This window comes from Lagenorhynchus albirostris, chromosome 2, assembly GCF_949774975.1.
Source record: "Lagenorhynchus albirostris chromosome 2, mLagAlb1.1, whole genome shotgun sequence".
NCBI lineage: Eukaryota > Metazoa > Chordata > Mammalia > Artiodactyla > Delphinidae > Lagenorhynchus > Lagenorhynchus albirostris.
In genome coordinates this window covers 98,167,619-98,184,893 of record NC_083096.1, presented here as the reverse complement: position 1 = coordinate 98,184,893, position 17,275 = coordinate 98,167,619, and the positions used below count along the sequence as shown (strand labels likewise).

Sequence of the window (17,275 nt, the reverse complement as noted above, 5' to 3'; positions counted from 1 at the left end):
GCAGACATATTTGTTAAGGGAAGGAGACCCGAGAGAACCTGACAACTTTTCTTCTCTTCACCCGATCAATGCTTGCCACCCAAAGTGAGACCTGAATTATGGCGGCTTCTGCGCCGACGCCGCACGGAACTGGCTTTCCAGCAGAGGGGCGATGTGGCTACTATGTGGAAAAGAAGAAGCGCTTCTGCAGGATGGTGGTGGCAGCAGGAAAAAGGTTCTGTGGTGAACACGCTGGAGCCGCGGAGGTCTGGTATCGCCTTACCCTCTCGAGAGTCGGAAATAAGTTTCCTGGTCCGGCACCTCCCCTCTGACAGATTTCTGCTTCAGTCCCCTGGATTTTCCAGCTTTTCCTGCGATAAACGCAGTCCTGGCCTCCCTAGGGAGAGATGATGAGCCGTAGTGAAGTGCAGTGTTTTCTTGTACTAAGTAAAGCGCCAGCAGTGACCCGTTTATCTTGATACCAACTCATGGTAATGCTAGATTTTAGTTTTACGGCAGACTACCGCTTCTTGCCCTCCGCTCACTCTCCGCCTTCCTGATGGGAAATGGTGGTTTAGAAAGAAGAGTGATCAAAGAAGCATCCCAAGGTTTCACTAATTGTGTTTTCATTGTTCCGTGAGTGATAATAACTTCTTGTCAATGCGGTTGAGAGAAACTTTTTAAATTTTTTATTTAGACGTACGGTCTTTTGAAAGCAACTAATAACTACTTTGCTGAAAAGGGGAAGGAAAGATTTAAAAACATGTAAGAATTGACTCTCCTTTTAAAATTGAGAACAGAAAGTGTACAGTTTTGTTCAATTATACTTATGATTGTATTGTCAAACAACATATTTTTAGTATGTGTGTTTCTTTAGGATATATATGATAGGAAATTTAAAAATCAAGAACAGTAAAATGCTAATAGAAAAAGAGCATGTTTAATAGGTTTTAGAAAGATTAAACCAAAGAGACAAGCATCTGATTTTACGCCTTCTGAATGTCCAGTATTATTTACATTATTTTTCTTTGTTAAATGGTTTATCCTTCTAGGCAATATCCAGTACAGATAACCCCAGAACCCCTTCATTTCCTACTGTCCCTCATAGCTATAGCTCTGGTTCATATTTTGATTTGGCTAATATTTGCCTAGGGTGAAGTGTACTGAAACAAGCTTATTCTTGTTTTGGAATGTGAGTGACCTGTGATTTATGGGAACTCTTTGAAGTACACTCTTTGTTGTATTGGCTGGTTTTGAGAGCACCAGCAAACATCCCCTGATTGAAAAATGAACTTTCTGATAGGAGGAGGATTTTGTTTTCACTCTAAGGCCTTACACTTCACCTTAATCAGACACCCAGAGGTGACTGCAGACGGTGACAGTGGTAGAATATGAATAGATCCTTACGGGGTGATCCATATTCCTGGAGAGGAATGACATCGTGTTATTAATCCCTTGAAAAAAGACTGCAAAACACTAAGTGGAAACAGTTTCCATGACTATGATTTGGTTTTCAATTTTGGGCATCCTACTGAATCTGTAATTTATGTTATAATTGGATGTATTGTTTCCGTCTTTTTTTTTTCTTAAGTGTCATATATGGCTGAGATCACTTGTACTCAGTTTTACCCAGTGGTTCTTAAATGGGGCTGATTTAGCACCCCCAGACAATGTTTGAAGACATATTGGTTGTCACAACTGAAGAGTGTTTCTTGCTTCTAGTGGAGAGAGGCCAGAGATTCTGCTAAACATCCTACAATGGACAGGACGAAAAAGAATTATCCAACCTGAAATATCAGTAGTGCCAAGGTTGAGAAGCCCTGTTTGTAAACCCAAATAATAAATGTTAAAAGTGCTTTTCTCCCCTAGTCTATCATTAAGCTTTGGGAGGTTAGTATAGAGTCTTCTCTTTCATGGAGGTTAGACTTTCAAGTCAGCAAATAGGGAAGAATAATGTACTATATTTTCAAAAGATACTGAAAAGTCTCTTAGCATGTTCATGAAATTCTGTGTACATAGTTTCATGGATATGCTGGGAGGCAGATCAGAACTGAAATAAACTGAAAAAGGAATTGTTAATACTAATCGTGAACACTTAGCATTTACTGTATGAACAGCACCATGCTAAGCAGTTTTGTTTTATTTTTTTAACCTATTAGCTCACTTAATTTTTACAATCCTTAGGAGGTAAGATATATTATTCTCATCTTTCAGATGAGGCAGTAAGACTACCTCAGATTGTAGAGTTAGGAGCTGATAGTTAGGAGCCTGATAGATAGAACTGGGAGTCATACCTAGGTAGTCTGGCTGACCTTTGGTTTTAACTGTTATGCTATCCTGTTATATACAGATTCATGTCAGTGTTGGGTAGACTTGCCAACACTATTAATTCCTTTTTTTTTTCCTGAGTATATGTAGTTAAATCCATGTAACTTAGAAACGAACAGGATGTAACTCTTCTATACTAAAAAGTTGCAAAGCTAGTAGAGTAAGGCCACATACCAAATGGTTAAAATACAATATAGACAGTCCCCAACTTACAATGAATGGTTCGACTTACGATTTTTTTGGATTTATGATGTTGCAAAAGTGGTAGGCATTCAGTAGAGAGCGTACTTTGAATTTTCATCTTTTCCGGGGCTAGCGATATGCACTGCTGGGCAGTGGCAGGGAGCCAGGGCTTCAAGTCAGCCACGTTATCATGAGGGTAAACAACTAATATGCTTACTACCATTCTGTACCCATACAACCATCTGTTTTTCACTTTCAGTACAGTATTCAATAAATTACATGAGATATTCAACACTTTATTATGAAATAGGCTGTTAGATGATTTTGCCCAACTGTAGTCTAATATAAGTGTTCTGATCACATTTAAGATAGACTAGGCTATGCTACGATGTTCAGTAGGCTAGGTGTATTAAATGCATTATTGACTTAAGATATGTCAACTTATGATGGGTTTATCAGGTTGTAATTCCATCATAAGTTGAGGAAGATCTGTCTTTCGTTGTTTCTGAGATACTTTTTTTTTACTTTTTTTTTTCACATTTTAACATCTCTGAAATCAAAATGCTTCTTAAAATCAATGACATGTTATAATTTAAATTGGCAACATTTTTCCTTTCTTAGTAATACCTAAAATAATAGTGTATATTATAGTCAGTGCTGTCATAGATTCAAAATTCCATATGTAGGCCTTTTCTATAACGTGTTTGAAGCTATAGACCCTGGTCCAAAGCATTATTTGCTCAGATATACATAAATGAGCAACACCAAAGGTGTTTTTTTAATTGAAGTGTAGTTGATGTACAGTGTTATATGTTACAGGTGTACAATACAGTGATTCACAATTTTTAAAGGTTATACTCCATTTATAATGATTATAAAATATTGGCTATATTCCCTGTGTTGTACAATATATCTTTGTAGCTTATTTATTTTATACGTAGCAGTTTGTACCTCTTAATCCTCTACCCCTGTACTGCCCCTTCCCCCTTCCCTCTCCCCCTGGTAACCACTAGTTTGTTCTCTATATCTGTGAGTCTGTTTCTTTTTTTGTTATATTAACCAGTTTGTTGTATTTTTTTAGATTCCACATATAAGTGATATCCTACAGTATTTGTCTTCCCTGTCTGACTTATTTCACTTACTATAAAACTCTCCAAGTATATCCATTTTGTTGCAAATGGCAAAATTCCATTCTTTTTTATGGCTGAATAGTATTCCACTGTGTGTATATGTGTGTTTGTGTGTATATATATATATATATATATATATATATATATACACCACATCTTGATCTATTCATTTGTTGATGGACACTTAGTTTGCTTCCATATCTTGGCAATTGTAAATAATGCTGCCTTGAACATTGGGGTACATGTATCTTTTTGAATTAGTGTTTTTGGTTTTTTTGGATATGTACCCAGGAATGGAATTGCTGGGTCATAAGGTAGTTCTGTTTTTAGTTTTTTGACATTCCTCCCTACTGTTTTCCGCTGCACCAATTTACATTCCCACCAACAGTGTAGGAGGGTTCCCTTTTCTCCACATGCTTGTCAACATTTGTTATTTGTGTTCTTTTTGATGATAGCCATTCTGAGAGGTATGAGGTGATATCACATGACACTGGAGATTTTTGTTGTTAAACTCTATGACCTGATTTTGCCAGTGTTTTGTTAATGTCCTTGTAAGGTTTCCTTACCTTGTTTTGGGATAGCATAAGCTTATGATTACACTGAAGTTGTATCTAGTATCTGTAAGCAGTGAACTTGATATTTTATTCAAATAAATATGCCTTTTTTTTTTTTTTAATTAGGAAGAAAATGCTCGGAAAAGAATCCTGTGTCCTTTAGATCCAAAACAGTAAGTATGGGTCAGAGAAGGGTTTTTCTGTGCTGGAAACAGTGATTATCACAGTCTTATTTTAAATAATTTTCTCTTTAAATTTAGCACAGTATATGAAGATCAACTAGCAAAACATTTGAAAAAATGTAACTCAAGAGAGAAGCCAAAACCTGTAAGTGTTTGATCAGTAAAACTGAATGGTGAAATGTGTGGTATGTAATGTTTATATATACTTAGTAGATTACAAATGTGAATTTTTAGCAAGGCTCTTGCCTCAGGAGGCTTAAATATGGCAAGTACATTTGACTGTATATAAGACATCAGATTGTGAATCCACTTAGACTCCTAATTGAGATAACAGAATTTTATGCAAGAAGAGTGGTATTCAGAGAATAATTCCACAGTTTAGTTATTCAAAAATATTTACTTAGTGCCTACTAAATTCATTTCAATAAAATATGATCCCAGCCTTCATGGAAATTACTTGAGACTGGTAAGTAACTTGTAAATAATGGGCATTATTTAATAAGTTCAATGAAAGAGGTAAGTACACATGTGATAAGAGCACATACTTGCATTAAAATTAAATCCAAGGGGTCAAGAAAGGCTTCCCAGAGGGAATAACACTTGAGCTAAGTCTTGATTTGGCAAAGAAAAGAAAGAAGAATCTTTCTAAGTGGAAGGAACTATATGTGCAGAGGCAGAAATTGAGAAACCACTTGAGGTTTTCAAGGAACTTGTACTTATTCTAAAAGATACAGGGAACCATTGAAAGATTGCAAGTGAGGAAATGGTGGGGTCAGATTTATCTCTTAGAAAACTTTCTCTTAGAGCAATGTGGGAGGATAGCTTGCAATCAGAAGGTCTAGTTAGGGGGGCATTGCTGCAATCCAGGTAGGACATGATAAGAGACTGAATTAAAGAGGATTGAAAGAATATAGATAAATGCAAGAATTATTTAGGTAGCAGAATCAATAAAAGTTGTTGACTGATTGGAAATTCGGAGTTGGATATGTGAGTCCAAAACTCAGTAGAGGGGTTGGGCGAGTAATAAAGATTCAGAAGTCAAATACATACAGATCATAGGTGAAGCTTTGGATTTTTAAGTTACCCAGGGTAAGAGATTAGTTAGAACTGGGGGGAAGTTGGGGGACTTGTTTATTCAATAGATATTAATTGAGCACTTATGCCAGACATTGTACCAAGCACCCTGCTTAAAATAACATGAAAATCTAGTGGAAGGGATAGAAAATACAATATTATATGTGTTAAAATAGATTAAGTACAGAGTGCTATGGAAGAATAAAGGAGAAGAGCCTAACCCTTTTGGGGGAGGACATAGGGGTTTAGAGAGATGGGAAAGGAGTCAAGGAAGCTTTTCTGAAGGAATGTCATAAGATGAGACCTAAAGGTCAAAGGAGAGTCATCCAGACAAGGAAGAAAACATGGGTAACTCACATGACAAGTATGAAATACAAGGGGAGAGCTGAATAGAAGATGAGAGGTAGACAGGAATTAGAGCATGAGACCAAGGACAGAGCTCTAGGTGACACTGACACCTAAAAGAAACGAGTGATCAGCTGTGTCTAGCATCACAGTGGAGTCAAGTAAGGTAGGGACAGAAAAGAATCCGTTGGGTTGGCAATATGGCAGTTGTTAAAGATCAAAGAGTTTAGCAAAATGCATGTTAAATAGAGTGGAGTGGGCAGAAATCAGACTGAAATGATATATGAGTAAATGGAAGACAAGGCAGTAGAAATCTTAAGTGTCAACTATTCTTTTAAGAAACTAGTCTATGAATGGAACTTGAGAGGTAGAATAGCAGTCAGAGAGGAAGGTAGGACAGAAGGAGTGTGTTTTAAAATGGGAGGGACTTCCCTGGCAGTCCAGTGGTTAAGACTCCATGCTTCTAATACAGGGGGCATGGGTTCGATCCCTGGTCAGGTAACTAAGATACCATGTGCCATGCGGTGTGGCCAAAAAATGAATTTAAATAAATGATAGATAGATAGATAGATAGATAAAATGGGAGAAAAGAGTTTTATTTGTATGCTTAGAGTAATGAGCCAGTAGAGAAGAAGAAGTTGGAAATAGAAGAGGGCATCACTCTTAGTGTGAGGCTCCCCAGGAAGCAGGCAGAAATAGGGTACAAAATAGAGGTCGAAGGGAAGAAATAGCTCTTCCACTTACGTAGATGGGAAGTAGTATAAGATGGATATCAGTTCAGGTAAATTTGAGCTAACAGGATGTTAATTGAGAAAGATGTCATTTGATAGCTACACTTCCTTGCTGAAGTAAGAGTTAAGGTGATTAAGGGAGGTGATGGTATAGTAGGAGATTTGAGGAGAGAGGTAAAAGTTTAGAATTAGAGTTATGCAGAATAATTGCTAGGCATCTTTGAGAGTCAGACTGATGGAGATACTGAATTTGAACTGGCACCAGTCCAAATGACTGAGGAGCTTTGCTTCAGCAGTGTTCAGCAGTTTTAACTTTCAAACTATTGGGAGTTAAAAGTCATATTAGGGCTTTCCTGGTGGCGCAGTGGTTGCGAGTCTGCCTGCCGACGCAGGGGACATGGGTTCGTGCCCCGGTCCGGGAAGATCCCACATGCCGCGGAGCGGCTAGGCCCGTGAGCCATGGCTGCTGAGTCTGCGCGTCCGAAGCCTGTGCTCCACAACGGGAGAGGCCACAACAGTGAGAGGCCCGCGTACCGCAAAAAAAAAAGACAAAAAAACCCCCAAAAAACGTCATATTAATGCAGGCATTCGGTTTTGTAAGGGTGGGTTTGACAGAGAACCAGATTGTGAAAGATAATGATAACAATGGTACTGAGTGTCCAGACTGGGTGGCATGAAAGGAAAGCCAGAAATTAGCTGAGAAAAAATAGACTCTTTAAAAGGTGAAACTCTTTAAAAGGTGAAAGAATATGATTAGGAGCAAGAGAATCACTGTACTTTGTACTAACATAGTACAAAGTTATAGTCAAAGAATGGGCTAATGAAGTTTAAGGTTTCAGAGGTTAAATGGTTCATAGTAACACCAGAATCTAGAAGCCCCCTGAGAGTAGTTTGCCAAAGTGGAGCAAAGGTCATTAGAATTAAAAAGGTCAAACAGAGCTGTTTGTTGGATGGCTTGAAAACATAGTCAGATTGGCTGAACTTAGTGGAAAGAACAGCTTGGTGTCAAAGTTCTTAATGAATATTGGATAATGACCAACAGATTGATAGTTGACAACTGCTGGGAGAATTAGAAGATGTTTAACAGCCCACTGTTTCTCAGTGGGGGCTTTTGGCATTTCGAGTGGGACAGTCCTATCCTGTGCACTTTAGAGCATCCCTGTTTTTAGAATTCCTGGCTTCTGAGTGGAAGATGACAAAGGCCCTTGTCAAGAAGTATGAAGGATTTGAAATTTAATCTTATTTTCAAGCTAACAAGTTAGCCTACCATAGGATTGTGGATGCTGGAAGAAGATATGAGACTCCTGGGTCAGAGACAAAGGGCTTTATTACTCGCTGCACAGCAAGCAATGTGAGCTTCTTGTCTGCATCAACTCCCTTTGATCCCTAAGTGCCCTGAAGTTGAAGTGGTCTTGGTGGATGCTGCACATGTTTGTGCACAGCTTGTGTCATCGCTGAAGAAGGCCAAGCTTAGGAAATACATCTTTTTAAATGAGCAGTAAGGAAACCTGCCTCACCTTTGTTCCATAAGTAGACATTTCTTTATTGTATTGTACAATAAGCAGGCCTGCCACTGCTCTAGAAGGAGACACTACTTCTGTCTTCCAAGATTGATTGGTATACAAATGTCCTTGCAAACATAGTCTAGAATAGAGGGGGGTCAGTGCCTTTGCTTATAAGACTTACAGAAAATTGAGAGACCTGTAGATAATTGTCTCCCAATAGCACCTCTCAGTCATTTTGAGAACAAAATATCCCCATACATTTCCAGATGCCTCCCAAGTGAGAGCTAGTAGGACAGATGGCATAAGTTTAAAAAGAAAAATATTTTTACATAAAGATGTGTAGAAGATTGTTTCCTTAATTTCTCTTTCTGACCTTTCATTGTTAGTGCATAGGAATGCCAGAGATTTCTGTGCATTTATTTTGTATCCTGCAACCTTACCAAATTCATTGATTAGTTCTAGTAGTTTTCTGGTGGCATCTTTAGGATTTTCTTTGTATACTATGTATATATCATGTCATCGGCGAACAGTGACAGTTTTACTTCTTCTTTTCCAATTTGTATTCCTTTTATTTCTTTTTCTTCTCTGATTGCTGAGGCTAGGACTTCCAAAACTATGTTGAATAAGAGCGACAAGAGTGGACATCCTTGTCTTGTTCCTGATCTTAGTGGAAATGCTTTCAGTTTTTCACCATTGAGAATGATGTTTGCTTTGGGTTTGTCATATATGGCCTTTATTATGTTGAGGTAGGTTCCCTCTGTGCCCACTTTCTGGAGAGTTTTTATCATAAATGGGTGTTGAATTTTGTCAAAAGCTTTTTCTGTATCTATTGAGATGATCATATGGTTTTTATTCTTCAGCTCATTAATATGGTGCATCACATTGATTGATTTGCGTATATTGAAGAATTCTTGCATTCCTGGGTCAAATCCCACTTGATCATAGTGTATGATCCTTTTAATGTGTTGTTGGATTCTGTTTGCTAGTATTTTGTTGAGGATTTTTGCATCTATGTTCATCAATGTAGTTTTCTTTTTTGTGTGATATCTTTGTCTGGTTTTGCTATCAGGGTGATGGTGGCCTCACAGAATGAATTTGGGAGTGTTCCTTCCTCTGCAATTTTTTGGAAAGGTTTGAGAAGGATAAGTGTTAGCTCTTCTGTAAATGTTTGATAGAATTCACCTGTGAAGCCATCTGGTTCTGGACTTCTGTTTGTTGGAAGATTTTTAATTACAGTTTCAATTTCATTACTTGTGATAGGTCTGCTAATATTTTCTAATTCTTCCTGGTTCAGTCTTAGAAGAAATTAAGGAAACAATCTCATTTACCATCTCATCAAAAGGAATAAAATACCTAGCAATAAACCTACGTAAGGAGGCGAAAGACCTGTACTCAGAAAACTATAAAACGCTGATGAAAGAAATCAAAGATGACATAAACAGATGGAGAGATGTACCATGCTCCTGGACTGGAAGAATCAACATTGTGAAAATGACTATACTACTCAAAGCAATCTACAGATTCAGTGCAATCCCTATCAAATTACCAATGGCATTTTTCACAGAATTAGGACAAAAAATTTTACAATTTGTATGGAAAGACCCTGAATAGCCAAAGCAATCTTGAGAAAGGAAAATGGAGCTGGAGGAATCAGGCTCCCTGACTTCAAACTATACCAAAAATCTACAGTAATCAAGACAGTATGGTACTGGCACAAAAACAGAAATATAGATCAGTGGTACAGGATAGAAAGCCCAGAGATAAACCCACACACACATGGTCACCTAATTTATGACAAAGGAGGCAAGAACATGCAATGGAGAAAAGACAGCCTCTTCAATAGGTGGTGGTGGTAAAACTGGACAGCTACATGTAAAAGAGTGAAATTAGAACACTCCCTAACACCATACACAAAAGTAAACTCAAAATGGATTAAAGGCCTAAATGTAAGACCGGATACTATAAAACTCTTAGAGGAAAACATAGGAAGAACACTCTTTGACATAAATCTCAGCAGTATCTTTTTGGATCCACCTCCTAGAGTAATGAAAATAAAAACAAACAAATGGGACCTAATTAAACTTAAAAGCTTTTTCACAGCAAAGGAAACCATAAACAAGGCAAAAAGACAACCCTCAGAATGAGAGAAAATATTTGCAATTGAAGCAACAGACAAAAGATTAATCTCCAGAATATATAAGCAGCTCATGGAGCTCAATACCAAAAAAACAAGCAACCCAATCCAAAAATGCGCAGAAGACCTAAATAGACATTTCTCCAAAGAAGATATACAGACTGCCAACAAACACATGAAAGAATGCTCAACATCACTAATCATTAGAGAAATGCAAATCAAAACTACAATGAGGTATCACTTCACACTAGTCAGAAGGGCCATCATCAAAAAAATCTATAAATAATAAATGCTGGAGAGGGTGTGGAGAAAAGGGAACCCTCTTGCACTGCTGGTGGGAATGTAAATTGATACAGCCACTGTGGAGAACAGTATGGAGGTTCCTTAAAAAACTAAAAATAGAACTACCATATGACTCAGCAATCCCACTACTGGGCATATACCCTGAGAAAACCATAACTCAAAAGGACACATGCACCTCAATGTTCATTGCAGCACTATTTACAATAGCCAGGACACGAAAACAACCTAAATGTCCAACGGTGAATGGATAAAGAAGATGTGGTACATATATACAATGGAATATTACTCAGCCATAAAAAGGAACGGAAGTGGGTCATTTGTAGAGATGTGGACAGACCTAGAGTCTGTCATACAGAATGAAGTAAGCCAGAAAGAGAAAAACAAATATCGTATACTAACTCATATATGTGGAATCTAGAAAAATGGTACAGATGAACCTGCTTGCAGGGCAGGAATAGAGACATAGACGTAGAGAATGGACATGTGGACACAGGGGAGGAAGGGGAGAGTGGGACGAATTGGGAGATTAGGATTGACATACATACACTACCATGCGTAAAATAGATAGCTAGTGGGAACATGCTAATAAAGCACAGGAAACTCAGCTTGGTGCTCTGTGACGACCTAGATGGGTGGGATGGGGGGGTGTGGGAGGGAGGTACAAGAGGGAGGGGATATAGGTATACATAGAGCTGATGCACTTCCTTGTATGGCAGAAACACAACATTGTAAAGCAATTATACTCCAATTAAAAAAAAAGAGAAAGAAAAAAACATGTAGAAGAAAAGTGATGACTACCCCAGTTAGCCCCTCAGTAAGAAGAAAGAATGTTGCCTTTACTTTCAGGTATGCATGGAGGTTATCTTCCTTACCTAAGTGTCAGGCTTTAGTTAAAGCAAGCAGGTTGAATACGTGTTCTGGAAACAGTTTGAGAGAAGAAATGAATTTATTAAAAATGGAATACCCCTGTGAATTTCCTGGTGGTCCAGTGGTTAGGACTCCGTGCTTTCATGGCCAGTGGACTGGGTTCAATCCCTGGTTGGGGAACTAAGATCCCACAACCCACATGGCATGGGCAAAAAAAAAAAAAAAATGGAATACCCCTGCACAGATTCCATTGCATGCTGGGACACAGTGGAAAGGAAGGGGAGAAAAGTAGTGGGATGACGAGATAAGAGGAAGGAAATGCAGAACAGTGTTTAGTACACTATGTATAACATGAAACCCAGGTAAAATCTTATCACTCGTTTGTTTACTAATAGTTATAGTTAATTTTCTCTTATGGTTTTGCCAGTCATCCAACAAAATATTCTAATACCTGCTTTGTTCACCTGTTCCACTTAATCACTGGTTTCCGTTATTACCCATATAGGTAAAGGTAGCAGCATACAATCCACATGTTACCTTTCTCCTATCTGCGTAACTAAAGCCCATTGCTATGCATAATGTCCCAGGAGTTGTTTTCACTTTCAAAACAGAATTTGTAAAAATTGTGCTATTTCATTCATCTATATCTACGTGGTCTAATATGGTAGCCACTAGCCATTAACTATGGCTATGTAACTATTAAAATTTGAGTCAATTGAAATTAAATAAAATTGAAAATCCAGTTCCTCAGTCACACTAGCCGTATTTCAAGGCTAATAGCTACCAAGTTGGCCAGGGTAAATGTAGAACATTTTCATTGTTGCAGAAAGTGCTATAGGACAATGCTAATCTAGATCCTTACCTAGAGTCTCTCTCTCTGAAAATGGACTATAAATATCTCACTATGTTAATTTAAACAACATAATATCACAGGACATTTCTATTTTAATTGGTATTTTAAAATAGAAGAAATCAGACCTAAACCATTGTAATATTTTTTCTTATCTCTGCTTTTGACCCTGCTGCCTATCTGATAAACAGCCATTTGTAGTTGGGTCTTTGTTTTTGCTTTAACCATTAGCAAAAATGACACAGTCCTCAGTCTATGCTGGAGACAGGTAAAAAGTTTAATAAAAATTACTAATGAATTTCTTCAGACTATAAATATTTATTCAAATAGCCACCTCACTAGAATGTAAGATCCGTGAACACAGAGATTTTTGTCTGTACTGTTCTCCACTGTGGTAAATCCTCAGCACCTAAAGCAAGTTAAGGACCATAGTAGTCACTCAGTAATTATTTAATGAATAAATGAACGGGAGAAAGGGAGGATGGCAGGTACAAAGTATTGGAAGAAGGCACGGATCAGTTTTTCAGCTTAATTTTTGTGAACTCGTCACGTTAATAACGGTATTGTTATGGTTTGGTTTTGTTTTTATTCAGGACTTCTTTATTCAAGATATTAATGCAGGCTTAAAAGATGAAACAGAAATACCTGAACAATTAGTAAGTACTTGACTTTTTAATTTTACAAAGTATTAATGATCATCTCCACACTGTAAATAAGCTGTGTTCCAATTTTTGGAATAAATTAACTATTTTGATTTAGAATGCATTTTCTTATAGAATCAATGTTATTTATTAGTTCCCAGACCAGCTCACGCCCCATTTTTGTATATAGGTTCCAATTTCTTTTCTCTCTGAAGAGCAGATGGAAAACTTAATTAAGAAACTGAGAAAAGCAAGTGAGGGTAAGTCTGCCTAAATTTGCAAGTTAAACTTTTTTAGAATAATCAGATGGTATATGAGTTAATTCCACTGTGGTTTAAGAGATATTACTACCATTGTTTAAAGCCCTATGGTTTCATGTTTGGTTGTTTAAGCTTTTGTGCTTTTATTTGGCACAGGTTTGAACTCTACACTTAAAGATCAAATTATGTCCCATCCAGCGTTGCATGATGCCCTTAATGACCCTAAAAACGGTGATTCTGCAACCAAACATCTGAAACAGCAGGTATGTTTAGCCATAGTAACTCTACTAAAAATGGCCTTTTTGTTCATTTGTCAAAGCTAACATTCTGTTGTTTCTAAATATAGTTATTAATGAGATTTTGTTTAGATTATCTTTCAGGGTACAGAATCCCCATTTCAAAAAATGTATATAAAAATATATAAAAATCCTTGGAATGGATATGGTTCTCAGTATTACATGTTAAATATTTAAAAGCAAGAGAAAAGCTTTAAAGCCAAACAAAAATTATCAGTGTGAACATGCTGCCCTATATAGAAATTATCTTGCTATTTTCCCATTTGAGCCGAATGTTTTTGCTCTAGTTTATAAAATAATCTCGTGAAGTTTGCAGGCTTCTATTTTAGGTAACATTGAAAAATTAAAGTTACTTGGTCCAAGAAGATGCTTTGTTGAGTTTGGAGCAGGAAAGGGAAAATTATCTCATTGGGTTGATATTGCCTTAAAAGATGCTGAAAAAGTTCACTTCATCCTAGTAGAAAAGGTGACCACAAGATTCAAGGTAAGTGAAATCATTGTAGTATATTGGTAACCAAACTTTGTTTGCACTTTTCTTGTTTGGAAAAAAAAAAATGATACTCAGAAACAGGCCTCTTAAAGAAAATGAATTTTTTTTGTGTTTATTTGATTATAGCTTTTTATTCTAATTATATTGATGATTTAAACTGAAGGTAAATTTTTTAATCTAAATTTTGATAGTTCATTGATCTGAGTTCTTAAAATATTTACAGAGACAAGAAATTATGTGGAAAGAGCCAAGCTCAAGCTAGGAGTTAAAAGTCTTAAGTCCTAACCTACATCTGAAACTTACCAACTATTTGTTCAGTAAACATTTATTGAGCATACCGCAAGCACCTTGATAGATATTGGGTAAAGTCAAATAAGACAACGTCCCTATGTTCTGTTACTTATATTGGAAAGAAGAGACAAACAGATAAATGATTATAGAAAAGGGTTAAAATATGAAAAAAGGTCGTACAGAGTACAGTGTAGGTTCAAAGGAGGGAGTGACAAGTTTTACTGCAGAGAAGGGATGGTGAACGGCTACACAGAAAAGGTGGTGCTTGAGCTATATCTTGAAAAGTGGGTATTTGCTAGATACAGGGTTTGAGAAGCATTCTAGGAAGCAAGAAGTGTGTAACTAAATGCCTGAAACGGCAGGGAGGCATGGAAACATTTCTGTGTGATGGAAGTCCATGGTGTGAAGTAGAGTTCAGCAGTGATGAGATGGGAGAGGAGGCCTAGACTCTGGAAGGGCTCATATTTTATGCGAAGGGAGGAGTTTGACTTTATCCTGCTACAAGCTGGGGGTACAGTGGAAACAAGATTTAATTCTTGTCTTCAGGAAGCTTAAATCTAATGGGACAGACTTACAAGTATCTTGGCTCAGTATGCTAAGTGTCTTATGATAGTGATAAGTACCAGATGCTATAGGAGTGTGAAGATAGAGTGCCAGCCTCAGTCTAGTGTGGGTCACTGAAGTTTTCCTGGAGGAGGTGGTAGCTGAGAGTATATAAGAATTAGTGAAGTAAATAGAAAAGGGTTTTAAAAGTTCCTCCTAGCAGTACCATTGAAGCTGTGTCAGAAGAGTGTGAACCTTGAATTAGGGAGATTAATAATAAGATCATTGTTATCCAGTAATCCAGGTAAGAAATGAGCCAGAGCTAAGGATGTTGCAATGAGATAGAGAGGAGGGAAAGAGTGTGAGAAATGTTATGATGTTGGAAGCCCCGAGACCTGGTGACTTGTTATCCATTAAGTGTGAAAGAGGAGTTCTTCTGGTGACCTTTTGTGCCTTAAGTGACTAAGTGGTGTGCTTCCCTCAGATAGGGAATACAGAAGAAGGAAAGGGAAAAATAGTTTGGAGGGAGAAATAATGAGTTCAGTTTTGAATGAACTTGCTGTTGAAGTAGAGCTTTTTATTAACTATGAACCTTAATTCCTTCATCAGTGAATTGGGAATTTTTAGAGTTAAAGGAAATAATGTGTACATAATAATTTATAAAATGTTAAAGTCTTATAAAGATGTACAATATTGTTATTTTGGAGTTTTCATCACAGAATATACAATCTTAAATTTTTTAATTAACAATTCTACTTTTTAAACACTAAAAACTAAGATGGAAAATTATTTGCTCTGAATTTTGAAAACAAATAGAAATCTTTTTTCATAAAGCTTTTGTTCTTTTTTTACATAAAAGGCATTGTTATAATAATGTTCTGTTTGCGCAGGTAGATGGCAAACACAGAAAGAAAAATTCAGTGTTTGAGAGACTTCAAATTGATATTCAGCACCTGTGTTTGAGTAAGTTGCATAACTTGCAGTTGCTCGTCCATAAATCATAGAAATTTCAAACTCTGAGCGTTGCTTAGAAATCCAATCCCACAGAACACTGCTTCAGGGAAAACAGAGATTAATCCTTTGTTAATATAGAATGTTATATCTAACATTTAGGTAAATATAAATGGAATTAGGGTTGAAGCTTTAAGAAATTGTTTTTCACTATCAACTAGAAATGAAGTATCATACTAGGGAATAGCTTAAAAGTTTTGAGAATATGTCCTTATGTTGCTTCTTTATCCTGTTTAAATTAATTACTGAGTCTGTTCATACCATACACTAGCCTTCTGCCTATAGTTAAGATGGCTTTAGCTAAACTATTACAGAAATGAGATAGTTCTCTGCCTAGCTAATATGTAAAAGATACTTTCTGCCTAGCTAATATGTAAAAAATACTTCCTACAATTTTAAATTGTACCAAAGAAAATAACCCATCTCTATGGACCTCATATTTCACACACACACACACACACACACACACACACACACACACACACACACACACACACACACACACACACACACACACACACACACACACACACACACACACACACACACACACACACCCCAGTCATACTCTTTAATGCCCTTTCTGTACCTTTTAAGTTTTTCAGGGTTTCCCTGGTGGCGCAGTGGTTGGGAATCCGCCTGCCGATGCAGGGGACACGGGTTCGTGCCCCGGTCCGGGAAGATCCCACATGCCGCGGAGCGGCTGGGCCCGTGAGCCATGGCCTCTGAGCCTGCGCGTCTGGAGCCTGTGCTCCACAGTGGGAGAGGCCACAACAGTGAGAGGCCCGCGTACCACAAAAAAAAAAAAAAAAAATAGTTTTTCATATTATTTAAAATGAAAATGTGGGCTTCCCTGGTGGCACAGTGGTTAACAATCCACCTGCCAATGCAGAGGACACAGGTTCGAGCCCTGGTACGGGAAGATCCCACATGCCACGGAGCAACTAAGCCCGTGTGCCACAAATACTGAGCCTGTGCTCTAGAGCCCACGAGCCACAAGTACTGAAGCCCGTGTGCCTAGAGCCTGTGCTCTGCAACAAGAGAAGCCACCACCACAATGAGAAGCCCACACACCGCAACAAAGAATAGCCCCTGCTTGCCACAACTAGAGAAAGCCCGCACACAGCAACGAAGACCCAATGCAGCCAAAAATAAATAAATAAAATGAAAATAATGCAAACATATGCCAGCAACCTCTTCTGCTAATTTAAATTCAGCCCTGTGACGCAAACCACAGCTGGCCCATGTAGTAAATAAAATTTGTTTATTGAGTTAATAGTTAATTTAAAATTTTGTTTACTTGGTCTTTTAAAAATGTGTTTGTTTTAAGGTCCTATTGTATAGCACAGGGAATATTCAGTATTTCCTGGTAAACCATAATGGAAAAAAATATGAAAAAGAATATACATATGTATAACTGAATCACTTCGCTGTACAGCAGAAATTAACACAACATTGTAAATCAATTATACTTCAATTTAAACAAAAAGGTATAATTTTAAAATTTGTATTTGTTTTAATACATTTACCAAGTATTCTGTTAGTTTCTATCTTCCTGAAAAATTCTCTCCTGGATCC

General features: G+C 37.4%; 1 protein-coding gene across 3 annotated transcripts in view; it reads left to right on the top strand.

The window, feature by feature from the left end:
• The window catches only part of TRMT13 (tRNA methyltransferase 13 homolog), a 25,631-nt gene continuing 8,356 nt past the window's right edge, over positions 1-17,275 (top strand). For 2 of the 3 annotated variants that reach the window (XM_060139511.1, XM_060139513.1), the window contains exons 1-8: positions 1-245; positions 4,301-4,347; positions 4,435-4,501; positions 12,759-12,821; positions 12,997-13,066; positions 13,223-13,329; positions 13,679-13,846; positions 15,577-15,649. In XM_060139511.1, coding sequence (XP_059995494.1) covers positions 99-245; positions 4,301-4,347; positions 4,435-4,501; positions 12,759-12,821; positions 12,997-13,066; positions 13,223-13,329; positions 13,679-13,846; positions 15,577-15,649 — 742 coding nt within the window. In that variant the 5' untranslated portion in view covers positions 1-98. The remainder of the gene's footprint in view (positions 246-4,300; positions 4,348-4,434; positions 4,502-12,758; positions 12,822-12,996; positions 13,067-13,222; positions 13,330-13,678; positions 13,847-15,576; positions 15,650-17,275) is intronic. The other variant, XM_060139512.1, reaches the window with a different exon arrangement.